Source organism: Cyprinus carpio, chromosome A17 (genome assembly GCF_018340385.1).
Source record: "Cyprinus carpio isolate SPL01 chromosome A17, ASM1834038v1, whole genome shotgun sequence".
NCBI classification, from domain to species: Eukaryota; Metazoa; Chordata; class Actinopteri; order Cypriniformes; family Cyprinidae; genus Cyprinus; species Cyprinus carpio.
The window spans coordinates 9970157-9997007 of record NC_056588.1 but is presented as its reverse complement, the minus strand read 5'-3'; the positions used below and the strand labels follow the sequence as shown (position 1 = coordinate 9997007).

The following is a 26851-nucleotide window of genomic DNA, read 5'->3' as shown; positions in this document are numbered from 1 at the left end:
AATGGGTGGGATCAAAGACAGAGAGACTGGTCTTATGACTGTATACCAAGATGTCTGCAGACATCACAGCATTTTCTTATTAACAGATGCTCTCATCTAATTTGCCACTAACACGCATCTGAAGGGTTTCTGTATGGAGAGATGAAGTGAGAAAAAATGAACAGTAGAGAGTGAGTGATGATTTTGAGTCCAGCCAAGCGCCCAGATCCCAATTACCGTCTGAAACTCTCAGTGGGCCTGGAGGCAAATGCTAGCGATGACCTTTTCAACTTCTGTGCTTTCACATCACAACTTTTAATTGATGAGCTACTAGCTGCTCACAAGATGTAAACGAATAATCCGAAAAATTGAAAACTGGGGGGGAAAACGGGAAATGGAGTTGGAAGTGACAATGTAAGGAGGGATAATGTATAAGTGTACAGTCTACTCATTTAAAACCTATCTAGAAGGCAAAGTGTTACAGAACATGGTTGTGTGCGTGAAAGCAGCTTTGGGATGCCATCATGAAATGGGAACATATCTGTGCCCCTGTGACCGTTAACCCCAACACTTCCAACATCTAAACATTTGTTTGCTCTTTAGAACATCAGCTATTTTTGGATATACATTTCCATATCCAAGTTAAATGAAAAAGTAGTTGTGAAATAAAGTTAATAATAAAAAATAGATAGAGTCACAGTGTAAGATATACAGTGGGTATAGAAAAGAATCATTTTTAGGAAGGGGGTGATCCTTTTTCCAACTCAGTGATTCTGGTCTTTTATTTTTTTAGTGTTGTATCTTTAACTTTGATGTTATAAGTTACACTGAGTAAATACAGCTGGATAAAACAAAAACTCTGTCTGTCTTCATTTCAGGCTACAAAGAAACAAAATGTGATTATTTTAAAGGGGGTGATTTTTTTTCTGCACCTACTGTAAAATCACAATTGCTAGAATTGGTTGCAATGATGTAAAATCAAGTCACACTGCAAGAAATAAAACTAAATTTTTAGGAAATAATTTATATTTTTTTTATTCTTTTGAACTTTCTATTCATTAAAGATAAAAAAAGCATCAATATTTCCACAAAAAAATTTAGCAGCAATGTTTTCAACATTAATAAAAAAAAATATTTAGAATTAAAATATTTCTGAAGGATCAGAATGTAATATGAAAAATCTGTCTCCTTTCAACATAATTGCTACATATGAATAAGAGGCTTATATGCAGATTCCTAGTGCATGTTTACACTAATTTTTCATTTTAAAATAGAGCGCAAAACTAATTTGCCACTTGCTCATACACAGCTAGAGTTTCAGATATTTTGCACCATTCACAAAGTATGAGGTGGGTGTTTAAAAATGAGAGATACACAAAACAGCTTCTTTAAGGTGCAACCATAATTCCTCTGAAAATAAAACATAATTAACTGCTACCATGGTGACCCCAGAGCCGCTGTAAAGTAAAGGAGGTAAACAACTACCAGGCAATTTGACTACCAAATGATAAAACAAATGACGCATTTAATAGGATGTAGCAGCTGGTGCATCAACCAGCCGCAGCACAAACGTGTCTAATGGCATTGTTATAACAGCAGCACTATTAGATCCACAGATGACAAAGGAGAGGTGTGATGGGGCCATGGATGCAGAGAGACATACGGGGTGTGTTTAAAACAGAGCTGTCTGGATGAAAGTGAGCAGGCAGAAGCCCATCTGTGCTGAAATCATCTCTCTCTTCTCTCACACAAACATTCACTCATCAAATCTCACTTACACACACACACACACACAGCCTCTCACATGACTGTTTCAGCTGTTAGTGTGATGGGAGCAGTGATGAAAGCAACACATAAGACACAAATGAGACTCCAGCTGCTTTACACTGGTTACACAAGCCAGAAAAAGAGTTCACACTTATGTTATTAGACACTTAATCTGATGAAAACAATCTTGAAATGTATATAAAAGGTTTGGGGGTTAACCTGAGAAAAACTACGAGGCTGACTCACCTCCACATCCTTGTATTTGTCCTTGAGGTCCATGAGCCGATGGTAGGCTCTGATAGCCTCACTGAACTCGCCCAGGTCTACACACACAGCAATGAAATTCTCCCAGATCTGCCATCGCTCATAATTACACTTGAGCGCTTCCTGAAGGGTGCGGAATGCCTTCTCCCTGCCACACACACACAAAACAGGAAGATCAGTGTGTTTAGCAGAACTATTGTTAACAGAAAGTTGCTTGCCAAAAACTGGTGTTGCCAAACACAGTGTATGGCTAAACAAGTAGTTTAACAAAAAACCATAAAAAAACAAAAATAACCAAACATGCAACAATGAATAAATCCAAACCAAGTGAGCGGTCTACAAAGAGATTTTAGGTAAAAGGTTGTTCTGACAGGTAGTCAGCATGATTACTGTAAAAGACCTCAGGGTTATTCCAGAGCAAAAGCATGTTGATAAAGTTAACAGTGCAATACTCTAAACATGAGATACTCACTTGGAAAAACTGAAAAGGGGCTAAATAACTCAAAAATCCAAATGTAAAAGCGTGAAAAGGAAAGAAAGAAAGAATGAAAGAAAGATTGAAAAAGAAAGAAGATAGAAAAAGAAAAAATGAAAGAATGAAAAGCTAAAGTTTAGCCAACAGCAAAAAAGGAGAAAAAAAGAAAAAAAACTGAATAAAAGAAAAAAAAAGAAAAAAAAAAAGTAAAAAAACCAAAAAAAAAAAATAACTCTAAAGAAAGAGCAAAAGAAAGAAAAAAAAATAAAGAAAAATAAAAAAAAGCAAAAAAAAGAAAAAGAAAAACAAAATGTAAAAGAAAAAAAAAAAAAAAAAAAATATCTAATGTCAAAGAAAAGCAAAAGAAAGAGAAAGTGAAACAGCAAATAAAAGAGACAAAGCAAACGAGAAAGACTCAAAGAAAGTGATAAAAACGTATGAAAGCAAAAGAAATAGAGTGAAAAGAGTAAAAGAAATAGAGTCAAGGAAATAAAGCATGAAATAACGAGCAAAATTGCATTGGAGTATGTTTAACTCCAGTTTTTTTGCTTAAAAAAAAAAAAAAAAAAAAAAAATTCAGTCCTACTTCAAAATTTCATGTTAATTTGATGTTACTTGATGTTTCATTGTAATTAATTGTGAAATTTACTAGCAAATTCTCAAAGAAATTTGTTTCTACAGCAAATTGTTTTTGAGAGTACTGGATCATTAGCTTAGTAAGATGCTCCGAGTTGAATCTCCAGTGCACCTCGTGAGAAACGCTGTGTGTGGCACACAGATCGCTAACAGAGCATTCCAAATCAATCACTTACAGTATGAGCTTTCAGTTAGCACACAGATCACAAGGTTTTGGAACAGATCTGATATTTTTGTAAGTGCTGTCAACAAAAGCCTATGACACAGGGCTCGACATGGGTTTCATTATAACATCTAACGCCTAGTTTCCTTTGAACACATGCAGGTGTGTGCACAATCTCTCCCACACACACACATACTCTTTCTCTGTTCTGGATGGTCCCTGGGAGCATTAATCCGGTTTTAATAGAAGATTCCAAAGACTCATCTCAGGGATGAGTGCACAGGGCTAATTGGACGAGGGGCAAAGGAGAGGAGAGAAATCATTCCCAGAATTCTCAGGTACATGCTGTTAACAGTGATGTTCCAGAAAACATCTCCGATCCTCGCAGGAAATCAGCAAAAACCTCCAATCATGTCAAGCAACAAATGTCCTAACTGGCATTTAGCTTCCAAATCTGGTTAATATTGGCCGGTTGGTAGTGGTGGTGAAGTGCTGGCTCCTGAGGTAGACACAGCAAGAGCCCAGAGGAGATTTATCTTTGCAATTGCAGCTGCCAAAGTCATTCCTGCAGTAATTGAAAAGCAAGGAGGCCTCAGAGGGTCCCCAGTGGATGCAGGATGAAGGAAACAGAAAAGCAGCATAAATCAGGTCAACTGGAACCTGAATAGGGGCTTATCTGCAGTTTTTACTTGTGTGAAAGATAAGTGTGAGAGCAGTGCTAGCTATTATTTAGAAATTCACACGTACGTCTAGTAGTCCATCACACTCTATCATGGGATGGGAAAAAAGGTCAGTAGAAGCAGTACTAACATATCTATATACACTACCACTCAAAAGTTTGGAGATTTTTTTTTTATGTTTTTAAAAGAAGTTTTCAGCATTTATTTGATCAAAATTAAAGTAAAAGCAGTAAAACTGTGAAATATTACAACTGTAATATTGTGATTTGTTCCTGTGATGGTAAAGCTGAATTTACAGCAGCCATGGCTCCAGTCTGCAGTGTCACATGATCCCTCAGGCATCCTTACTGAATTATATTTATTTCCAAAAGAATCTTATTGACCCTAAACCTTTGAATGACATTGTATGCACAAAAAAAAAAAAAATCATGATTACTTTATTATATATGGCCAGCAAATACAATATGCCTAAGTCAAACTTCAAAAAACAGTGAAAACTTTCCAAATTTAAAAATATTTTTACTAGTGCTTGGATTTTTGGCGGGCTCTTAAAATTATAAAATGGGCATATTTCTCCTTGTCTGCTGCCTTTGAAATCATAGCTCATCCAAAATACTGAAGGAAAGCTTAACTGGCTGCTCATAAAACTCTCTACTACAAATAAAACTCACTAACAAAAAAAAAATAAACGCTCTTATTGGATTAAAACACCAGCCTTTATTCTTAGCGCTTACACTCATACTCACTTCATTCTCAGTTTGATGTAGGCTGTGGAGAGGTTGTTCCATGCTTCTGAATTCTGAATGGAGGAGAATAACGATCAGAGTCAGGTCCACGGGTGAAAGTCATTTGTCAAAATAAATCATTATAAATAAATAAGAAACCAGACATCTACAGAACATTTCCTAATAGCTTGTTTACTCATTTCCTGGACTGAGTATTAAGCTTGCCTCTTGACTACATTTGAATTTGAAGTACACCATTAGGAGTATAAGAGGCTCCTGTACTACATATAATGGGGTTCTTGGTCTGTGCAGTTTTATAGATGCATAAAAGCAAATAGAAGCCTGTAAGAACAAAAACAGGGAGGCATTCGCAGACACAATCAATTGATTACGATAAGCCATAAATCATGACAGCACAAGTACTGAACAACTAAGCACAAGCCCTTTCTTTATGGTCATATGACATTGATCTCCTTACAAGGAGCGTGTGACTTACATCTGGTTCCAGTCCAACGCATCTCTGAAAAGCTTTGGCGGCCCCTTCGTAGCCTTCCAGTGCAAAATACGCACAGCCCAGGGAGAACCACACACCCAACTGTGGAGATAAAAGAAGAGAGCATGAAAATGATGGAGTATTACTGACGAGGGCAAAAAGAAAACTGATGAGACTTCAAGTGCTTCACTTGTCTTTTAAAGGTGTTATTCGGCCCTAAAAATTAATGATGTCTTTTGAACCCATGAACTTCAAGGAATGTGTCTCTTTCATATGTTTTAAATCAGTTTCTCTTCCCGAGTGCTAATCTTTGCATCTCTCTGGCTCTCGTCCGTCCTTACTTCCAGTTCTAGGCCTGAAGGCAGTATTAAGCTCGGGCCATGCCCTGCGGCAGCTCTGCGAGGCGGTGTTAAAGATCACATTAGGGTCATCAATGAGTCCCTCAGGAAAATTACTCTGTCTTCTTGCTGCCTGTTCTTCTGCATTATGGATGAAAGGAGGAATGAAAAATGAGTGGGGGGGGGGGGGGGGGCTGTGCACTTTTTTTGGTTCTGTGGTGAATGAGCCTGATGCCACTCATTAACACACTGCTGAGTACTTCAGTGTTTCTCATGTTCTCTGTCAGCACTCTGCCAATCTTCTCTATAAAGTGCATCCATCCTTGTGATCTTCTAGAGCTTGTGTATGTGTGGTAAACATGAAAACGTAAGTTCACAAACGCTGCATTGCACACCAGCTCCAGCAACTTTATTGCCCCGTTCATATAAAATACAATTACATTTACAGAGATTTATTGTATTAAATAATGGTTGACCATTACTGTAGAAGCACAATAAAAATACTGAATTTACAAATTACTATTAAAATTAAAACACGTTCTCGTAATTTGTTAATACTCAAACTACAGCCATTTTATTACCCCTGTCTATTTAAAATAAAACGCTAGCCAATTATTTACATATACCACATGTGAACTGATTTTTCAGAATTTTATTAATTATAAGTTTTGATAGTTGCATCAAAAGCAGGCTATGACTGTAATTAGACATTTAAATCTCACTGGATTTAAACTGGATGTATGATGCTTTTTTTTTTATTCATGTTGTAACAGTAATGCCATCATTCGGCTCTCAAGTCAAAGGAAACACTGGCCAGAACAGACAAAAGTTTGTAGAATACCCTGCACACACCTGAATTATTTCAGTAAAAAATGGGTATGGTTGGTTAACGTCTATCAGCATTTACAGGATGCTTGGGTAAGGACTATAAAGCTATGAACAAATGCATGTCATACCTGCATGGAGTTGATTCGCAGCGAGCGTTCGAAACATTCCACGCACTGCTGGAATTCTTTGTGACGCAGATGATGCAGAGCTTTGGACCTTTGGGCGCGTGCACTGCGGTGTTTGGAAAGCTCCCATGCTCGGTCATAATACTGTGGATCCTTCAGCACATCACCTAACAGACAGTAAAGCGATGGCGTCTCCTTTTTCTCCAGCTCACGCCTCAAAATCTCCTCCGCCTGAGAGAAAAAAAGGTGCCACCAGATTTAAACCAACTTGGACAGATTTTAATCCTCATATTGGAGAATATGCACATGGCCTTATGTATGTGGAGACCTCTTTTTAAATACTGGGTTTGTCTAGGCCCCTTAATTCCAGCTAATATGCCACTTTATATAAAAACATTCTAGGGAATTATGTGCTGAAACTTAGTTTCGGGAGGGTCTTTTTTAAATCTAGAATGACATGCAAAGAAATGTACTCAATCCTTGCTTGAAAGAACTGGACTGTCCTGCACAAAGCTGGACCTAAACCCCACTGAACACCTTTGGGATGAACTGGATCATTCAGATAATCCTGTGCCCGAATAGGAGCAACTTTCCTAAAATCTAATGTAAAATCTTTACAGAAGAATGAAAGTTGTTACAGAGGACAAACTCTTGATTAATGCCAATGGTTTTGAAATTGGGTGTGGTGTGTGGATGTCCACATATTTTTGGCCATAAAGTACGTAGTAGGGATTAAACTAATGACACAAGTATGCTGTTACATTTTTTTTAATATTAATAAAAACCACACTACTAAAACAATTCATAAAGAAAAAAAATACTTGTAGAAACAGCAAGGGTCCAAAATCAATAAAACTGAAGAAAAAAACCCCCAACAACAAAACCACCATGCAAAAAAAAGTAAATAAATACATAAAAAAAAAAAAAAAAACATTTGTTTAGTAGATTTTATACTCATTTCAGGAGGTTTGCATTTTTTTTTTTGCTACTTCTGCAATATTTAAGTTGTCTAAATATATATTTGACAAGCAAGTAGTGAGTTTTCTAGCAATAAACATTTAAAATACATCAAAATTACGTAGACAAAGGCTACAAGTTTTTGGTACAGAACAGAGAAGACAGAAGAGGGAATGAAAACAGGACCCAGTCTGACTAAAACCTTCATCTTCAACATGAGAAACAAGAGCCAACACATCTTCATTATGTGTGGCCACAAACCCTTATGAACATGAGAACTTAACATGGTAGGACTCACCAGTACAACACTACAGCCATAAACAGCTTCTCTAAATGTAAAAGCCCATGAATACTTTGACTAAATCTAGCAAGGCATAATTCTGCTGCCATCAACACATACCCTTACGATCACTGTGAATGTGGCTTCACTCTGAAATACACTGGATGCTGGGCTATATTACAATGCATCTCTCATCGCCTCCTGCCCTTCCACCCCTGCTGCTACTCATGGGGACAGATGGATAAAGGGCTTTTCGCAAACGCTCAGAACTGAAGCCGTAGTGGGAGAGAGGGGGTGGGCGGCAATAAAATTCACAGTGCTTGCCCAGCACTTCTATTTGGGTGCTTATTTATTTTCATGGGTACACATAATTTGAGAAGTGGGAACAATATATCTTCGTACTCAACACACTAGTTACATTAAAAAATGAAAGCTCAAAACCTGAAGGCCCAGACGGAGGATGTATAAGCTATTTACTTGGGTAAAAAAAGTCTCATATTTCTGTTCTATAAGAACACCACCGATAAGAGAGGAGGTTATACAGGAGAGAAAGAGAACCCCATGGTCTGACAGCATCTGAATGCTCCTTTGTACCTCGTGGCCGTTATAAACTGCACATTTCACATTACCTACAAACAACAAGGTGCCACTGGAGCCGACAAAGGTTTGTGTAGCCCAGTCAGGCTGCAGTTTCCTCTGATGGATCTCATGACTGCCAACAACACAAATGGATGCTAATCGGGGGCTAGGTTATCAGTTTCACGGTCTAATAACAGGTTGGAAATTTTAGAAAGGAGACTGCCAGAAAGTATGTTTACTATGAATACTCTAGACTTAACAGCATAAAACCCATAAAGCTTTAGTTAAAGTAGTAAACCTTCAGTTCTAATACAAACAGCTTTCTTAACAAAAAACTCCAAAAACTATAACAGGAAATATCACATAAAACTGAAAAAAATTATGTTGGAAAAAAATGTTTTCAACAAAAGGTCATGAAAACAAACTCTTCGCCTCAAGAAATATTCATCTTCAACATCAGGAGGTCAAACTAAATATTATATATAGCTGTTTTATCTTCTGTTCATTTGAGACCAGAATTTTTTTGCAATCCCATTATCTTAAATAGACAATTTATAAAATAATAATGACTTAAAATTTGTTAAAATCTTTTTTTTTTTAAAATACAATATGATAATAATAATGTAATGTAAAATGACAGCAATCACTGCAAAAGAACTGGATTTACTGTAGGCCTTTTAAAATACAATATGATAATAATAATGTAATGTAAAATAAAGTAAAAGTAGTGGGACACCAAAGTATTCATAGAAAGAGCTTTCACACAGTAAATTCCAACAGTAATCTGCAAATACTAATGCGAGCTCTCATGGGACAATACATTTAACTTGAATCAAATGAACATCAGTACACGTCCCTCGTGCTCTGAAGATGTTCACTCATTAAACAAACACAGAATCTCATGGATTAATCCATCAGCAAAACATTTCTTCCCACTCCAGTCTTGCTGATTTGTGTACGCACCGTTTTCTCGCCTCAGTTTCCCTTTTCTTCACATATTTCACTGATTTTCTCATTTCTTTTATATGAAGCATCACTCCCTTTCGCCCGTCTCTGTATTCTGTCTTTTACTTTCTTTTCTACACATACCTGCAGTTCATGGCTTTAAGCTTTAATAAGAGTGCAGGGAAAAGTAGATAGAGGGAAACAGGGAGCGAAAGAGTGAGAGTCAGTATATCAGCTACTACAGTGGAGTGGATGTCAGTACATTTTTATAACATTACAGCTCAGATTGGGGGTGATTGGCTGGTTTTATTGACCTCAGATGTACCATATAATCTGATTGGCACACAAAGAGGACAGTAACTTAATAAAGCTGTGAAATGGCTCCCAGAAATCTGCTCTAACACACACAGCGAGAGAGACGTGTTGTTAGAGCATGCTGACAGGAACTCATATAGAAAGGAAAGAAGAAGAGACCAGGAGAAGAGATATAGAGAATAAAGGGACGTGATAGATATGGCAAGAGGTAAAAGTAGCAATCAATCCCTCTTCAAGATCTTAAATAGAAGTTACTTTCTTGTATCCCAACATAATATACAGAGACTATTATGAGCAAGTCATTTGTAGGTCGATTTCCCTGAAGAGTAAACACTGTAAGACTATGACACAGACAATGATTTGTTTGATTGAACATGAAATGGCATGAATTTTGGGAAGTACTATTCATTTAAACTGATACTTAACTAGTTTGTACCCTGGACCACAAAAACAGTTTTAAGTCGCTGGGGTATATTTTTAGCAATAGCCAAAAAAAACATTGTATGGGTCAAAATTATCGATTTTTCTTTTATGCCAAAAATCATTAGGATATTAAGTAAAGATCATGTTCCATGAAGATATTTTGTAAATTTCCTACCGTAAATATATCAAAACTTAATTTTTGATTAGTAATATGCATTGTTAAGAATTCATTTGGGCGATTTTCTCAGTATTTTGATTTTATTGCACCTTCAGATTCCAGATTTTCAAATAGTTGTATCTCGGCCAAATATTGTCCTATCCTAATAAACCATACATTAATGGAAAGCTTATTTATTCAGCTTATTTAGATTTATAAATCTCAATTTAAAAAGTATGACACTTAAGACTGGTTTTGTGGTCCAGAGTCACACATGCGAGTAGCAAACCTTGCCGTGCTGTCCCATTCTCTCCAGGCAGACAACTGCATCCTCCCAGAGTTCCAGTCGCTCGTAGATCAGCAGCGCAGAACTCGTCAGGCCCAAATCAGTCAACAGACTAGCCAACTGCCCCTAAACACACACACAGCGAGCCAAGATCAGTTAACCTGCCTCTAAATACACACAGCATGTGGGAGGCACTCAAAAATATATATTTAGCATGTGTACAGAGCCAAAAATATAAAAAATAAACAAATAAACAGATTCCGTTCAGTGATTTTCAGTTTACTTTGGTTTATTTTACTTTACAGATATTAGCAGGGGCGTCATTAAGCTATTTTATTTGAGGTACAAAAAAAAACATTTACCACTTCAATAAATCAATATATTTTTTTACAGATTTATATTTTTTTGTTTTGACATTTTGTTTCACAGAAAAAAAAGTGACATGAGTTTGGAGTGTCAATATTTTGATATATATTTATATAGAAAATAAAGTGACATATATATATATCATAAGGGTTTTTTTTTTTTTTTTTGTGACATAAGTTGGGACAGTGTAAAAAAAAAAAAAACAAAAAAAAAAAAAAAAATAAAAAATACACAATAAAATATAAAATAAAATAAATTAAAATAAAATTCAATTAAAATAAAAAAAATAAATATAAGATCTTTTTAGAAGTTACCTACACTTCTCTACACCTTACTAAGGATATACACTGCCTCCCCCCTCCCCTCTCTCTCCCTCTCATTTTCTCTGCCCTTTTTCTCTCTCTCACCCTCTTACTGAAAGGATGCATTCTGCAGACATCCATCTATCTCCACAATGTCATGCTTCACAGGCAGAGCTATATATAAATCTGTGCTATTAACGACCCTCGTCTGTCTCTGATAAATGCTACTGGTTAAACGTGTGTTTACACTCTTTCAACTCTTTCTGTCATTTACAGATCATTTAAGAACAGATAGATGAAGTGCCAAACAGGATGAAGAGTCGTAGGCTGTGTCCACTGTGAGTCAATGTATTTCTGATAATAAACACACTGACATGTGCTCTGCCCCCACTGGAGATCATCTACAGAAGTTTATGACGCTGATGTATAAAACTGCTTTATTTGTGGAGAGTATAAACACACTGAACCAACATCACCCTCGACCTCGAATATCAGCGAGACATCATAGACACGTAGCTGCAAGCGGTTCAGCGGCAGGAAATGCTAAATTCCTGGTCAATTTCTCCTTCACCTTTCGGTCCTATGACAACCCCCCCCCCACCTCCTCACCGCCTTCAGTGGCATATCACGTCCCACAGGCATTATGGGTACCTATAAATCTAGATATATACACCAGTGAGGCTGCCAGTGATCATGTGACCTATCAGCCAGGAGACAAAACGTGATGCTACTAACTAATACGAAGAAACAGAGAGAGAAACACACAAACACACACACACAGATCTGCTCAGTATAAACACTTTCAGTCTAATTTTTCTTTATTCATCTTAAGTTTATTTCTTGTTTATTTGTTCAGTTAATGTCACGTTTTAATATATAATTTATTTAAAATGTTAATTGTAGTACTCTGTTTCATTTCAGTTATATAACCACGACAATTAAACACCTTTACTTTAAACTACACATTAAACTAAGAAAAGAACATACATACATATACTGTATATACATATATATACATATACACATTATATATAGTTACACACACATTATATTTTGATATATTAATTTTTTATTGAATATTTTCTTTCTACTTTCTACATAATAAGGTACTACTGGAGATTCAATTATTTACATTTTAATTTCCTTTGAACTACTGTTATTTTATTTTATTCCCACTGCTATTTTAATTTACATCATACAGTTTCTCATTTTACGACAGCAAATGTTTTAGCAATACAAATGCACAGTTTTTGTCTTGACAATAAACCACTAGATTTGAAAAACTGACACATAGAGAGAGAATAAAGGTAAAAGTAAGAGAGAAAGAAAGGCTCTGGGAGGTGTTGGGAGCCCATTTGTGCAACTTTTCTATCTTTTCATTTCCTCATTCATTTCATCTCCAACAAAACTGCCACAGTGAACGCTTTTCTGATTCATACACATGCCAAAATGATTCAGTCTGAAAGAAAATCCAACAATTTCTGAAACCTGTTCCCAAAAAACAAACAAAAAAAAGCCTTTATGCCCTCCAACGCTCTGCCGTCTCTTTACCCAACAGAAACACACACACACTTTTCTCTGGCTGAATGCTGCTCTTGTCTCTCTGTCGCTAGCAGTTTTGCAGCATTCTATTCCCCTGCCAGCAATAGAAGTGACTTCAATTCCAGCTTTATTGCGGTTCACTGTTATTACACAGAGCGCGAGCAATGTCATCCACAGGGCTGATCACATCAGTCCTCCCTTCTTTTCATCTATCCATCCCTCCCTACACCCACTCTTTCTTTCTATTCAGTTATTTCATTCCTTTTCTTTCAAAAATCTTCATCCATGCTGGCCTGTTAGAATTTGCCGTTCTCCTCCATACATCTTTTTTGCTTTTTTTTCTGATTTATTCACTTGTTTAACATGCTATCTTTTCAGAAAATATTTGTTTGCTTCGCATTATTTGCATTATTGCCCAATCAGGCAGGAATGGAGAGTTAAATGTTGCTCTATTACCTGACAAATACTCTCAAAATGAACTCATCGTCTCATGCCTGGATGCTCTCACGGTGTACGGGAAATGAATTTCATATTCAATCTGACAAAGTTCTTGTTGACGCGACACTGGCTGTATAACCCCGCTGTTGTGTTTACTGAAATGGGTTTCTGAGAAGTGCATAGATAAGTAACGGCTGCCTATGCTCATTTGAGGTGATTAGCTCAATGCACTTGTGCATCTGGTAATGACAGAAAATATGCAAGCAAATCAATTTAGGCACCAACAGATTAATCAATCATTTCCATTTCAAATTAACTCAGGTAGTATTGCTTTATAATATGTGAATTATTCCCCACATGGGAATAAATTCAGACATGATGAAGATGAGAAAAGAGAAAGAAAAAAAAAAAAAAACTCAATCAAGGGTAAAATGGGATCTCTGAACAAAATTATTTCAGGCATTTTTAAGCGCACACAGATCATGATCAGCTACACACAGTTTCGTTTAATCGTTCATTCATTTGTAGGGTCTCACTAAGCTCCCAAACCGTAGGAAGGATATCTTCCAATTTCAGCACTGGAAACGACAAGTATTTTAAGAGACTGATTATACATTTTTATGTATGTACAGGAACTTCCATCTTGGTCTGCATTTCATGTGTGACTGCATTTTGACCAACTGTAAATGTCTCGAGTTAGTCAAAATTAATCAAACCTTTTTTATGACATCCTCAAAAAGAAGTTTCATAAATAAATAAAATATAAAAATATAAATTATATATACAGATATGACACATATAAATAAATCTAACGCACATATGATTATAAATTTATTGTAATAATAATAATAAAAAAGGTTTATGGAAAGCCTCCATTTAGATAATCCCTAGTTAAATGTGTGTGCATGCTATAAAAGGGGAGTGTGTTAAGAAAAAATTGTGTTTCTAAAGCATGATCATTTTGAGAAACCAAAAGATTTATATAATCAAATAGGAATTCAGTTCACCTGTAGATCCCAGAGAGGAGGTGCCCGGCAGGTGTAGAACATCTTGAGTCTCTCAGTGACGGGACAGTTCTTCTCACTAAAGAAATCCACCAAGGTCTGAAAGAGAATAAAGTGACGTTTAGAACACTTCTAGTCTCATTTTTCAACCATTGCTACTATCTCTAATGACATTGTTCTCTTCTGCGATAACAATTATGTTGAAATAACACAGATGTTCCTCAATTCGGTACAAGAAAACAAGAATGCAATATGCAATGCAATACAAAATGCACTGCGGTGCAAAATATTTAATTCACATACTGCACATTAAGCTTTGATTTACTGCCCACCACAGACCTAAGTATATTTTCCAATCAGTAACAAGGAGATGGAAAAAAGTGATTGAAATACATAAAATAAAAATCACAAATTCCAAGAATGGCGGCAATAACAAATACGTGTGCCAGCACATGCCAAAATGACAGCAACTTTATTCAATTTTTTTATTAGAGATCCCTCTCTGCTCTCCATGGGGAAACACTACAGGGTTTGACTGATGCATAAACTCAGTTAAAGCATGTGCAGGCCTGCTGTTTGAGACTCAAGTGAGAAGATCAACACCCATTCTGTTCACAAACCATATTTCAACATTTCAAAAAGCAATAAGACAAAACACAATAACACAACGCAGCTGTGAAAGACATGCAAACAAGGCCGCAAACACACATTAGATAAATCCTTGCATGAAAAAACAAAACAAAAAAACTGACAGAAAATAGTCGCACACAGAATGTTGTCTTTGGTCATTACCCTACAAATCTTTGATTGAGACCCCCAGCTGTCAATCATTATGAACATATGAACGGCAACCAGAACTAAAATGAAGAGAAGACAGGAAAATTGTGCCATACTGTACCAGCTTGAATATCTCCCCCTAATATGCTAAAAATAACTTCATTCGGAAATGTCTGCAACATTTCTGTTCCAGAAAGTAAGGAAATGTTACATATTCCAGAAAATGCATTTTGTGAACTGACAACAAAATGCAATAAAAAGGTCATTTTCCAGCTCCAGTTGGGGGTTCACTTCGGAAGAAACTCATCTGGAAATAAAACTTCAGACTGAGTAGATACGATCAGTTTCTATGGAAGATGGCAAAGCTCGTCTGTGGGCAGCAGATAACTAATTACTTAGCATTTCCAAGGCTGGAAAATGCCTTGAATATATAAGTGCTAATCTACCGATCAGGAAGGGTTGAGGGAGCAGCTGAGAAATGAATTTTGATGTGGAAGAACACCACGACCACCCAGTAAACACTCGCACATCACTGAGACGTCTATTAAAAAAAGTGCATCATCTTTAAGCATCACAATCTGTTTTTTTTTTTTTTTTTTTACAATTTTTGTGCACATAACATCTGATATAGCTTTGAAAGTTCAAATATTTGAAATAAATATTTCACTTACAAATGAAAAAGATTTATTTTACATCAAGATGTTTCATAATTTTTACTGAATTAAACCAGTACATTTGAATCTAAAATCCAAGAGTGCTTTTAAGGTACCCAGTATTTCTTTTATTAAAGAAAGAACAAATCAACTAAAAAAAACATTAATCTGTTGTCAGTCAAAATAAGTAAAGCACCGCATCATGCAAACAGTGCCAGAAAACTGAAACACACAGCAATAACTAACAGAGTTATTGAAACATGCCACTGAAACTGTGGATACTGTACATGTACAGATTTAGATATAGATCTTCCATTGATTTTGTATGATGGAAAACTCGAAAAGGACACAGCCATGACTAACAAAGGTATACTTGAGCTCTCTCTGCTCATGCCTTTTACAAAATGGGGCAAAGGAAACTCCCCCACAGTTGACAGTTTAGTTCAGATTACACGTAAACCTTTCCATGGAGGATCTCCAAGAGAGCCAAATACAGCGGCAGGAGGAAATGACATCACTGAGCACTCTTCATGACTCAGCATACTTTAAGAGAGCAGGAAAAGAATTGCGCCTATGGAAAGTCAAAATTCATTCACAGCATTTTAAATGCAATCTAGCATTTAAGTAGAAGAACCATTACTGCTTTAGCACATAGTATTAGTAAAACTAGGCTAGTAGTACTTTTTAAAGACCTAACTAAAATCAAAAGTAGAGTTATGGGGCTTTCTGGTTCATGTCTGTGTAGGTCTGAGACCATCCATATGCTAGTGTATACAACAACATAACATATAACAACACACGTATCATATTTTTGATACACTGGACAATTCCTGATCATAACCAAGCTAAAAACATATTTTCATGTGAATTTAGTTTAAAACTGGGATGGTTCACTGAGAAAAAGGAAGCTAAAATTGATTAGGATGATGAAAATACTTTGTGTCTAGTCAGAGCCGCTTGTCATTTATTCATGCAGTGTGCATTGGCTGTAGATTTAAAATATATTAAAAATATCTCTCCAGTGAAGTACTTTAAAAAAAAAAAAAATGTTTTTCTGCTCCAAAAATACCTCACGTCATACGTAATGAAGTCTTTTTTTCTCAACGTTGCCATGAGAAGCCTAAATCCATACCAAAGACCCAAGCTGCCAACTTCTATTTCAGGGATATTATTGATTAAGCACTGAAATTGAATTTTACGTTCAGAGAAATCTACTTCATCCAGAGCCTGATTGGAGTCCTAAATGAAAAATAAGAGGGCGGCAGTCGATAGCTTGTGGTGTAAGCCCCAAACAGGCAAATTGTGCAGTCACAAAGAGCACCTCTAATCCAACAACGCAGCAGACTCTGCCATTCTGAATATACAATGGGAATAAAAAGTTTTCTGAAGTCCTGGCCCACTCCATGGCCTAGATACCGGCGGCTCTAAACTGTGAGAAAAATGCAGAGCACATAGGCGAAGTGCCTCTCTGCCATTTCTGAATACATACTCTGCACTCTTGATCTCAGAAGAAAGGCCAGAGGAGGCAGAGGAAATTAAGTTGAAACTCGAACTGCAGTGAGACAGAGGAGATAAGTGTCTCTGCAATATTCACAAAATGTCACAACTATTCAGGATGGAAACAAAAATCTTTCTGGATTGATTACATTATCTATGAAGCTGATGAGTATTATGAATGATTGTGTAAAAATGTTCAGTACGTTCCTGGAATTCACCCAATCAAGAACAAGAATTTCAGCCATTAACGGAGGCCTGTGTCTGCAGACAAGTAGACGATTCATTTCATTAAAAGGAATCCAAACAGCTAAACATGCAATAAAATTGCCTGAAAAATGCCTTTATACATCAAGGAGGAGGAGAACTCTATAGCGCCGCCATCAGCACAAAAATAGAAAGTTTTACAGTTTTATTAGAATCTAAACAAAATGACTGCAAACAGTCACCAATGCTTAAGGCAACACATAATATTAAGAACAAAGCATATGTAAACTTTTGTAGGGTGCAATTTGTACAAATCAAGTTATTTTATCTTGTACAATATATGCTAACATCTTTTATATAGCTTCTTCAGGGCAGTACTGAAACAATTTTTATGATCGTATTTTTCGAATTGAAATCACTCTTAATAAAAAAGTGCTAAACACATTCCATATTTGGCTAAAGGGCATGCAAACGTTTGAGAAAGGAGGGGTATGTAAACTGTATGTGGAATTGAACTTCAACAAAACTTTGATAAGTGCTTGGTCCTTCTTCACTCATCTGAGAGTGGGCCGTCACTCTCTCGCCATTGTTCCGGGGTCCTGCTCAGCTGGGACTGAACTCGCCGGTGTCAGCAGTGGGATTTACTAGGTGCTTCATGTTCCTCTAACTCTGTGATGGACAGGTGTTTGTGTGACTTGCTGTGACTCAAACTTGCCCCTCAGGGTGGCCTCAAAGTCAGAGTCCCCCAACGATCTGTCACATTGAGTTTAGGGATGTCAGAGAGCAGCTCCACTAGGCAAACACTTAAAACTTAAAGGAAGGAAAAAAGCAATCCAAAAAGTAAAGAGCAATGTGTCACACCGAACTCTGCTCGCTAATGACCTTTCATCAGTCATATGTTCATACAGAAAGTGTCTCTATAGGCTGATGATCAACTTCAGCGCTCATGGTCATGTCTATGGGCATCCCTTGAGCTCAAAAAGAGGGCTGTCATCATCAGACACAGCAAAAAAACAAAGTTTAACTACTGCAACACTTCTTTATCCATGTTTTGTCAGCAGCAGACAGTGCTAATAACAATAAGTAAAATAAAATAAATTATATTTAGTGTTTCATTAGACTACCTTTACATTTTACTCCCACTACTAGTACTACTACTACTATCAATAATAATAATAATAACAATAATAATAATAATAATAATAATAATAATAATAATAATAATAATAATAATAATAATAATAATAATATAAATGGATTGAAAATTATAATTAATGCATAATTAATATAATTTGGTGTTTCCCACTAGAGTGGTTTATAATAATAATAATACATAAATAATTTTTATAATAATAATAATAATAATAATAATACTGGAAGCCATAAAATTTGTGTCTCTCAGGGCTACAAACTCCCCTTCTCACTACAGTAGATTTAGACAGAGAGGCGTGTTTTCACTAGACTAGATTTTAATTTATGACCATTTAAGAAGCCCTGCCATTCAAATACTGCATGACTGATGACTCCCCTTTCAGAGCAGAACAGATGCTTCTGAACAGCCATTTAATGTCTCTGTGTGGTAAGATGGATTTACACAGAGGACAGAATGTGTCACAGTCCTACAATGAACAAATTAAAATATTTTTAAAAAACTCCAATCTGGAATAATGGACAAATGAACCAGTTTCTTTGACAATGTGACAAGTCTTTCTGCTCCTCAGAAAGTCACTGGAAGCCATAAAATTGAATTTGATGAAGAGGACAAGAAGGGCCAGGCTGTCCCATTTCCTCCAGAGCACAGGGCTACAAATCCCATTCTCCAATCCCCCCCAAAAAACCCCCCACCCACCAAATCCCATTCTCCAATCCTCCCTAAAATCCCCTCCACCCACAAATACACACCGAACATTTCAACACTTCTCTGGTTTTACTGTTCTGGATACCGAACATTTCAACACTTCTCTGGTTTTACTGTTCTGGATTTTCCACAAAAAAACATCCACAAAAACTCACAACAAAAAACACAGAAAAATCTAAAAACACAAAAAGAAACTAAAGCATACCCCCCCCCCTGCCTTATCAGTCCATCCATCTCTCATCAAAAAAAAAATGCAACAAAAACAACAGGAGGAAATCTGGGATCTTGTTACTCTGGGTGCTTTAAAATTTTGGATCTATTAAACTGAAGTCAATAAATGTATGAATTCACATACTGAATGAAGTGTCTCTTATTAAAGAGAAGAAATGTATTTAGTGCCCCTGACTAAAACAATGACTGGCTCATATGAAACAAGAATTGGTTGTTAAGATTTATTCATGTTTTTAAAAGCAGTCTTTTATGTTCATCAAGACTGCATTGATTTGCATATTGCCTGAATATTGTGAAATATCACCACTATTAAAAACAACTGTTTTCTATTTTAATATGTTTTGAAATGTAACTTATCCCTGACAAAACAGTTGTGCTTCTTAATATTTTTGTGAAAACTGCGATACATATTTTTTTCAGCATTTTTGATTAATAAAATATTCAAAAGAAATAGAAATGAACCTGAATATCTTCATTAACATTACAAATTTTATTTATCCTTGCTAAATAAAAGTATTCATTTCTTTCACTTACCCCAAAACTTTGAACAGTAGTGTAGTTATTCAAAAAGATTGGCTTGAAATAGTGTTTTCATACATCTCATTAATAGTTGCAGACTGTGGAGTACACAGACTTTGATCCTTATTGTATTTGTACCATGTTTTATGAGAATATTTCTCGCAAAGACATTGAGTGTGCATGTGGGTTCTGAACTGTTTTACCTGTGTTTGCATCATGGCACGTTCAACTCTCCGTGAGCTTCCTCTCTCCAGCTTAGCCCTCAGGCACAGTGATGTCACTTCCACTGCCCAGAACTTTGGCTGGGACAGCAAACACTGAGGAAGAAAGAGAGTTAAAAAAAAATATCATTCAGGGTGACAAACATTTTTCACACCCCATTTTAATGCATATGAAATCAAATGTGCAACTGTTTCATAAAGCAAGAAGAGAAATTCCTCTCACATTCTCAACCACAGTGACAGCAATAATACAAATACCAAAACAATTTTAAAAAGGTACCCCCGACAAACACACACCAAACTAATGAAATAAAATTAATATAAAAAAATACACTAAAATGCTAAACAAACATTCTACAAGTGGATATAGGGCATTGCAACATAATATTACACAGTATAAATTTATATTCATTTAGAGAAGTGCTTACATTTAACTGTGTTATTAAATAATTAGTGTTTTTAAAGACTATGTCTAAATGAGTGTTAGATCATGGAAAAGGTTATCTAAAATGTAAAAACAGATTGTGTACAATGATGGAGGGACCCAGGCCATATCTAGTTCAAATATGCGCTTTTACATCTTTATATAATTAAAATAAATCAAAAGTTAAATAAGCAAGCAGTCATTTAGTGGATGCTTTTATCCTAAGTGACTCACAGTCCACTTAATACAGACACTAGCAACACATGAAATGCCAAAAAAATATTCCTTGTATGGATGAAACAAATTTAAGCGTTTAAAACGAGAATTTGCTATTTGGTATCCAAGGACAAAAGATGGAGGCTCTGAGATGTGAAGAGGAATTAGTGGCAGCAACAGAGATCAGATCATGGGATCACAGTGCCAACAATAAGAGAAAGATAACAGTAAGTCTACCCAGAGAACAGTAAGTCAATAAGAGACACTGAACCACTGTCAGAACCATGAGCAGTGAGCCAACTAGGGAGAGTTAGAAGAGGAGAAAGGGAGAGGAAGGGTTGATCCTGGTCTTCTTGGACAGCAAGAAAGAGTACGAGTAATGGAGTATTTGTAGTCAATGAACACAATGTCAGTTCCTGAGTATGACTGCGGTGTGTACACACACACACACACACACACACACACTATATATTTATTACAGGAAAGGGTAACAGCACTTCGGTCCCCTGACCTACAAAGGGGAAGAAAGGAAAGGGAAAAAAGCACTGGAGTGTTTACATGTGATTCATGAGGACTTCAAGCCTGACTCATCAAACCCCAGCTCTTAAACCCCACATCAAAGCCTTCCCATCTTCCTTTTTAACTTCAAAGATCAGATATGCTGTGAAACACTGCTCACCCTCATCCTCCCCGATTTTACAGCCATTTAATATGGGTAAGACACAGAATACTACATTTTAGTACAACAGCAAATTTTTATATTCAAGTATTTCGAAAAAGTCTGTCATATAGCAAGATGGTCAAGATGATCTCAAATATTAAAAACACCCCCCACCCCCCCCAAATACACAAATTTGCTCTTCTAATTTCAGTTGTTCAAATTCAATTTTGAACTATGACAGTAACTATATGAACTGCAAAAAAAAAAATCAATAAATATCAATCCTCAAAAAAAGGTATCACACATAAAATACATGAAAATAAATATATATCACGCTCTGGAAATGCAAAAAGAGCAGAAAAGTATTGTGACTTCATGGTGTATTTTAAACCATATTTATAGACAATGAACCACAAACTCAATGAACTAAGACGTCTGACATTTAAATGTGATGCCAACATTGATGACTTTGTCTTACAAGACTGGCAAAATGACAGCGGATTTATTTTAGGAGGAGAATGGTTGTTAGCCCACCTTACAGTGGGGGTCTATATTTAAACTCATGCTTACATGCTTACTGCCTCACTTGATCTATGGCATGTATCATCACAGACAAAGCACACTTAAACTCTCTGTCTACAGCTTACATGCTTACTACGAAAGTGTGTGCATTGAGCTCCTTACCCACAATTGATCTATGGCATGTATCATCACAGACAAAGCAGCCTCAATGCATTGCAAAATTTAATTTAGCATTGAAAAGTACTGATAGAAAACAGTTTTATATAATCACAAAGAAACAATGGTTCTCAGACAAAATAAGTAACAATAAGAAGTGTTTAATCAAAGGTCTGGAGTATCTCAACTCACTATTCAGATAGGATGCCATATTAGAAGATATCTTTTAGACACTAGAAAGCAAAACGTTTAAGGTTTGGTACAGAGCCAGAAAGATCTCATTTCTCAGTTTTGGACAATCCTTCAATAAAATAAACCTGACTATGTCTCTGAAGTTCTGATGAACATAATGAATAACAGAGACACTTCGGCTGTCTCCAAATGGGCTGAATGTATCAGATGGAAAGGCAGAAATTGTTACTGACATAAGCATTTTGGCAGTCCAACTTTTGGAAACTCAAGCTGATAATGTGTGGATTATTTTTCTTCTTTTTCTTAGCAAAACGAGTTCTCTCTAAGTGTGTGCTATCTATCTTTCAGAGAAGCATAAAACAGGGTGCAAATCTGAGATCTGAACCTGATAACACAAAATCCCTGAGGGGACGAAGAACAAGCAGCACTGGCCAAGGTCAGACAAAATCCAAGACAAAACCCAAACTCACTCAGACCATAACTGCATTGGGATGCACAAAATTGAATACAATTACAGAAATACCTTCACAACAAGCAGCTTCAGGAAAAAAAAAAACAGAAACAGTCAGGAAGAGAGGAAAAGCCCTCAAATGTTGGCGTGTTGAAAAGGCAGTGGGCTTCCAAAAATAAGTCAGCAGTCTCCATTTGGTTTGAAGATGAATATCAATCTAACAAACCTGATTGTGTGTGTGATACCAGGAAAAAGCCTTACAAAGTAGAGGAAGTAGAAACTGTTCTCAGCACAGTAGGATCTAGTACACAGTGGGTGACACATAGTCCTTTGCTGTGAATACACACACACACACAAAACAAGAGCGAAATGCAATATTCTCAACTGATGAGAAGATAAAAAGATGGTTCTGTATGTATATATTAATATATATTTTGTGTGTGTGTATTTTTCTGCACCCCAAGAGGTCTCGCTGCTCACTGCAATGCCAAGTTGACAAGATGATTATCACAAAGCTGCTTCCTTCCCTGGGGAAGAACAACCACCAAGAAACAACTTCTCAAGCTGCTGACCCCTCCCACTCCTTCCAGAAAAACCCGTGTTGCTATGGTAACAGTATCAGGGCTCGGAAATGGGAGGGGAAGGCATTTTAATCACCAGACCAGCCCAAGACTGAGACAGTGTATGGTTAGTTTCTTTGCAGAAAACAACTATATTGGATTCCTTGGCTTTAATATCACAATGAAACATCTATCCATGGATATTTTTTTCTGTACTGTGACGTACATCTGAGCGAAACTCACTACCAAAAAATAAAAATGTAGGGTGGAGACTTTGTTCTATTCATGGCTTGTTGATTGGATATAGGCAGATCTGAATGTGCTTTGCAGTCGAATATACAGTATGAAAGGGGAATGTTTAATCTAAACAAAATGATTGGAGAAGTCTTGCATACGCCACTAAAGAGAAATTGTTTGACAGGAAGATTAAGTTATGGCATTTTGATTAAAAAAAAAAAAAGTAATAATGACATTATTCATATATGAATCATTCACAGAATCAATAACATGACCTCTCATTCATCACGACTGGCTCAAAATACCCTTGATCATTCACCAATTTCACGTTTCACCAATCCCCAAAACCTTTCTTGTCAATTTTATTTTCAAAATTATTATCTGTGGTACTATAAGATGTATGCAAGAGTTTGGTGATTTGAATCATTCAGGAAGGTTCCAGACCAGATGAAAGACACTGATTCTTAAGGAACTCTGTGCACCTTTACTCCAGACCTCACCAGGCCGGGGTTTCTCAGCGTCATGAGAACATAAAAAAGTAATATTCTGCCTTGTGCAGGGTCTACTCTGAGCCTTCAGGGAAGTCGACCCTGCTTTCCATTTTTCATGACTTTATGCACCTGAACTCTGATCTCTGAAAATACAAATTAGTGGATGAAAACGGTCTAGTTTTTCAACTTTGAATGAAGAAACTAATATTTAATAACTAAGATCAAAATTTGAAAGTTTTTTTCCATCTGATGAACTTAACCAAGCTCTAAAGTATCATTTCGAGTTTAAAACCACTTTCAAACCAACCAAATAAACTAAACTCTTGGACTTGGGTCAACACAACTGCCATACCCTTAACTATAACAAAGTTAAAATAAAAAAATAAAAGAATAGTCAGTCTTCTGGATAGTGGATACTAATGTATAAGACTATAAAAAGAAGGATGACTTTGTGAGCGACTCAGAGCAGCTTGACATCACTAATAAAAGCACAGCTGGAATAATAAATGAGCTAAAGCCGCAGCAGGCTGCCTGTAGAGACACCCATCCAAAGTCAAGCCACAGAACAGTAGATGTGAGCAGTAGCAGCATTGCTCTTCGGAGGTCTTCCCAAGAAATATGAGAGGTGGAGGGAGAGCCACCTAAATGAGGTGTTCAGTGGTCCGAGTCTTCTCCTTTATTACTTTAATTACACATAGAAAGAGCAAAATGTCCTAATTTCTGGGAATAAAAAAGACTTTAGGCTCTTTCTGTACAAAACTACAATGATTACACAACCTAGTAAATGTTGTGTTAAACACCTTTTGCAATAAGTATGTTGTGTTTACATATGATTACAAGTAGGGGTGTAACGGTTCAAATTACTCACAGTTCGGTTTGTATCACGGTTTTAAAGTCATAGTTTCAGAATGGTTCAGTACAGCATGTGCTATGTTTGGGGAAAAATAGGACTATACTGTCAAATAAAAATAAATAATATAACTACAAGCAACAGCACAAATAAATACAACAGAGCAAAGATACAAATAAAATAAAAAGTGCTTTTCAGGGTTATTTTAGTTTTAAAAACTAACTAACATTAGTTTTTAGGTACAGAAATTGATTATACAAAAATTGAAGTAATCAAATGTAAAATAAAATTGCATATTTGACTGTATAAATTAAAGATTAATCTTTATTAAAGTTATCACACCCGGGTGATTAAGGCATAAATGACTGGTCATATTCCAGCATACTGCACTCGCATCGAACAAAGTTTACAAAGAGTGACGGGTTTGTCCAGATTTATTTATTTATTTCCCATCGCTGTTGTTGTAATGTATTGGGAAGCTAGAATGCATATCCATCTACAGAAACATACATTAGCCGAACTCTGTCTACTTTACGTGTTATTTTTAACAAGCCATATTACAGATGTGTTGTCAGATTTAAGTTGAACCCCGGTGCAAGATGTTGTAACACTACCAAGAACAGTTACATCCATAATTACAAGCTTCTTCAAAGAAAAAAAACAGTTATAAGTACCATGTGACTTGTAGTTGACCGTGACCACGTGGTTTAGGAGTGGAGCCACTTATCATTTAGTTTACATATGTATAATTTCCTACATATTTATAATTTCCTACATTAAAACATTTTTCTGTCTAGAAAAAAAAAAAAAGTACATTTGGGATTCTGAAAAAAAAAAAAAAATAAAAAAAAAAAAAAAAAAAAAACATTGGTACTCTTAAACTCACCTAAACAGAAAACATGAATCTAAAATAAAATGAATAAATGCACTTACTATTTAATTTTCTTTTTTTTTTTCTCACTAAATAATATAACATATAACTACATTTATTTTGGAAAATTAAAAATAACCTGAATTCATTTCTTAAAATGAACTGACAAAAGATCATTTTGAATATTCATATTATACTCAGTATAAATAACTGGTTCCCACTGGGCCAGTATTACGTAGCCCACCAGAATGAAACCATCACTACAAAATCCTGCGTCAGCGTCACTGTGGAGGTAGCACTTTGACGTCAGGTGGTCTACCAAACAGATGATGTAATGAGGATGATGAGGACTGTCATCTGTTGCAAAGCATACCCTACCATTTCATCTTTAACCAACTGGCATGCAATCCTGCCAAAGCTTCTATGTGAGCCTGTGTAAATAGCCCTTCACTGTCAGAACACTAATGTGTATCTGCGCAATATCTATTATGAAAGACATTGAAAAATAGAGAGTTACCATTAGCAGAGCTGCTACTGTAACACAATCTGGCTGCCACAAAGTATTTATATGTAGATTACTTTAATCTGTGAGGTGTGTGGGTAAGAAACCTCAAAAAGTGGGCTACAAATGCAATACAGAAGCGTTAAGGTTCTCTGAATAACAGTGTCAGACATGATCTCATAGCGTCAAAATCTTTATCTTCAGTTCAATGCCATTTCATTCTGAAGCAGGTGGCCCAAGTATGATGCCATGCACAGCCTGAAAGATGATTCTTTTTTGCATTATAGAATTTAAACCTGTCGATGACAGCTAAATAAAATACAGCTGTAACACATCACCATGACTTCATAGGGAATTGATGCACCACTATTATTTAATACATACTAAAGAAAAAGAAAAAAAAAAATCAGTTTCAGTTTATTACATCATTGCTTCTGATGCAATACCTATTCACTAGCAGGTTAACAAATGGAGGATTGCTGGTACTTAAAAGCACATCATTTAAGAATTCAGAATCGCATTTCAAATTTGAATTTAGATTTTTAGAATCAATTTGATTTGTAAACTTAATGAAGTCAAATTTAAATAAGCCGTAACTACAATAAGTGTCATTTCTAACTAGAAAGTTAAGGTATGTCAAGACAAACTTTGAATGAAACCTTTGTCTAAAAGTTTCAAGTTCAAAAAGGTC

The 26851-nt window shown here is 36.0% G+C and overlaps 1 protein-coding gene across 1 annotated transcript in view; it reads right to left on the bottom strand.

The window, feature by feature from the left end:
• The window catches only part of LOC109047350 (tetratricopeptide repeat protein 27-like), an 80711-nt gene that overhangs the window by 14859 nt on the left and 39001 nt on the right, over positions 1-26851 (bottom strand). Inside the window, exons 10-16 of the mRNA XM_042773959.1 lie at positions 20010-20123; positions 14071-14166; positions 10419-10541; positions 6477-6704; positions 5186-5284; positions 4711-4763; positions 1993-2158 (exon numbers count right to left, since the gene is read on the bottom strand). Of these exons, the coding sequence (XP_042629893.1) occupies positions 1993-2158; positions 4711-4763; positions 5186-5284; positions 6477-6704; positions 10419-10541; positions 14071-14166; positions 20010-20123 (879 nt within the window). The remainder of the gene's footprint in view (positions 1-1992; positions 2159-4710; positions 4764-5185; positions 5285-6476; positions 6705-10418; positions 10542-14070; positions 14167-20009; positions 20124-26851) is intronic.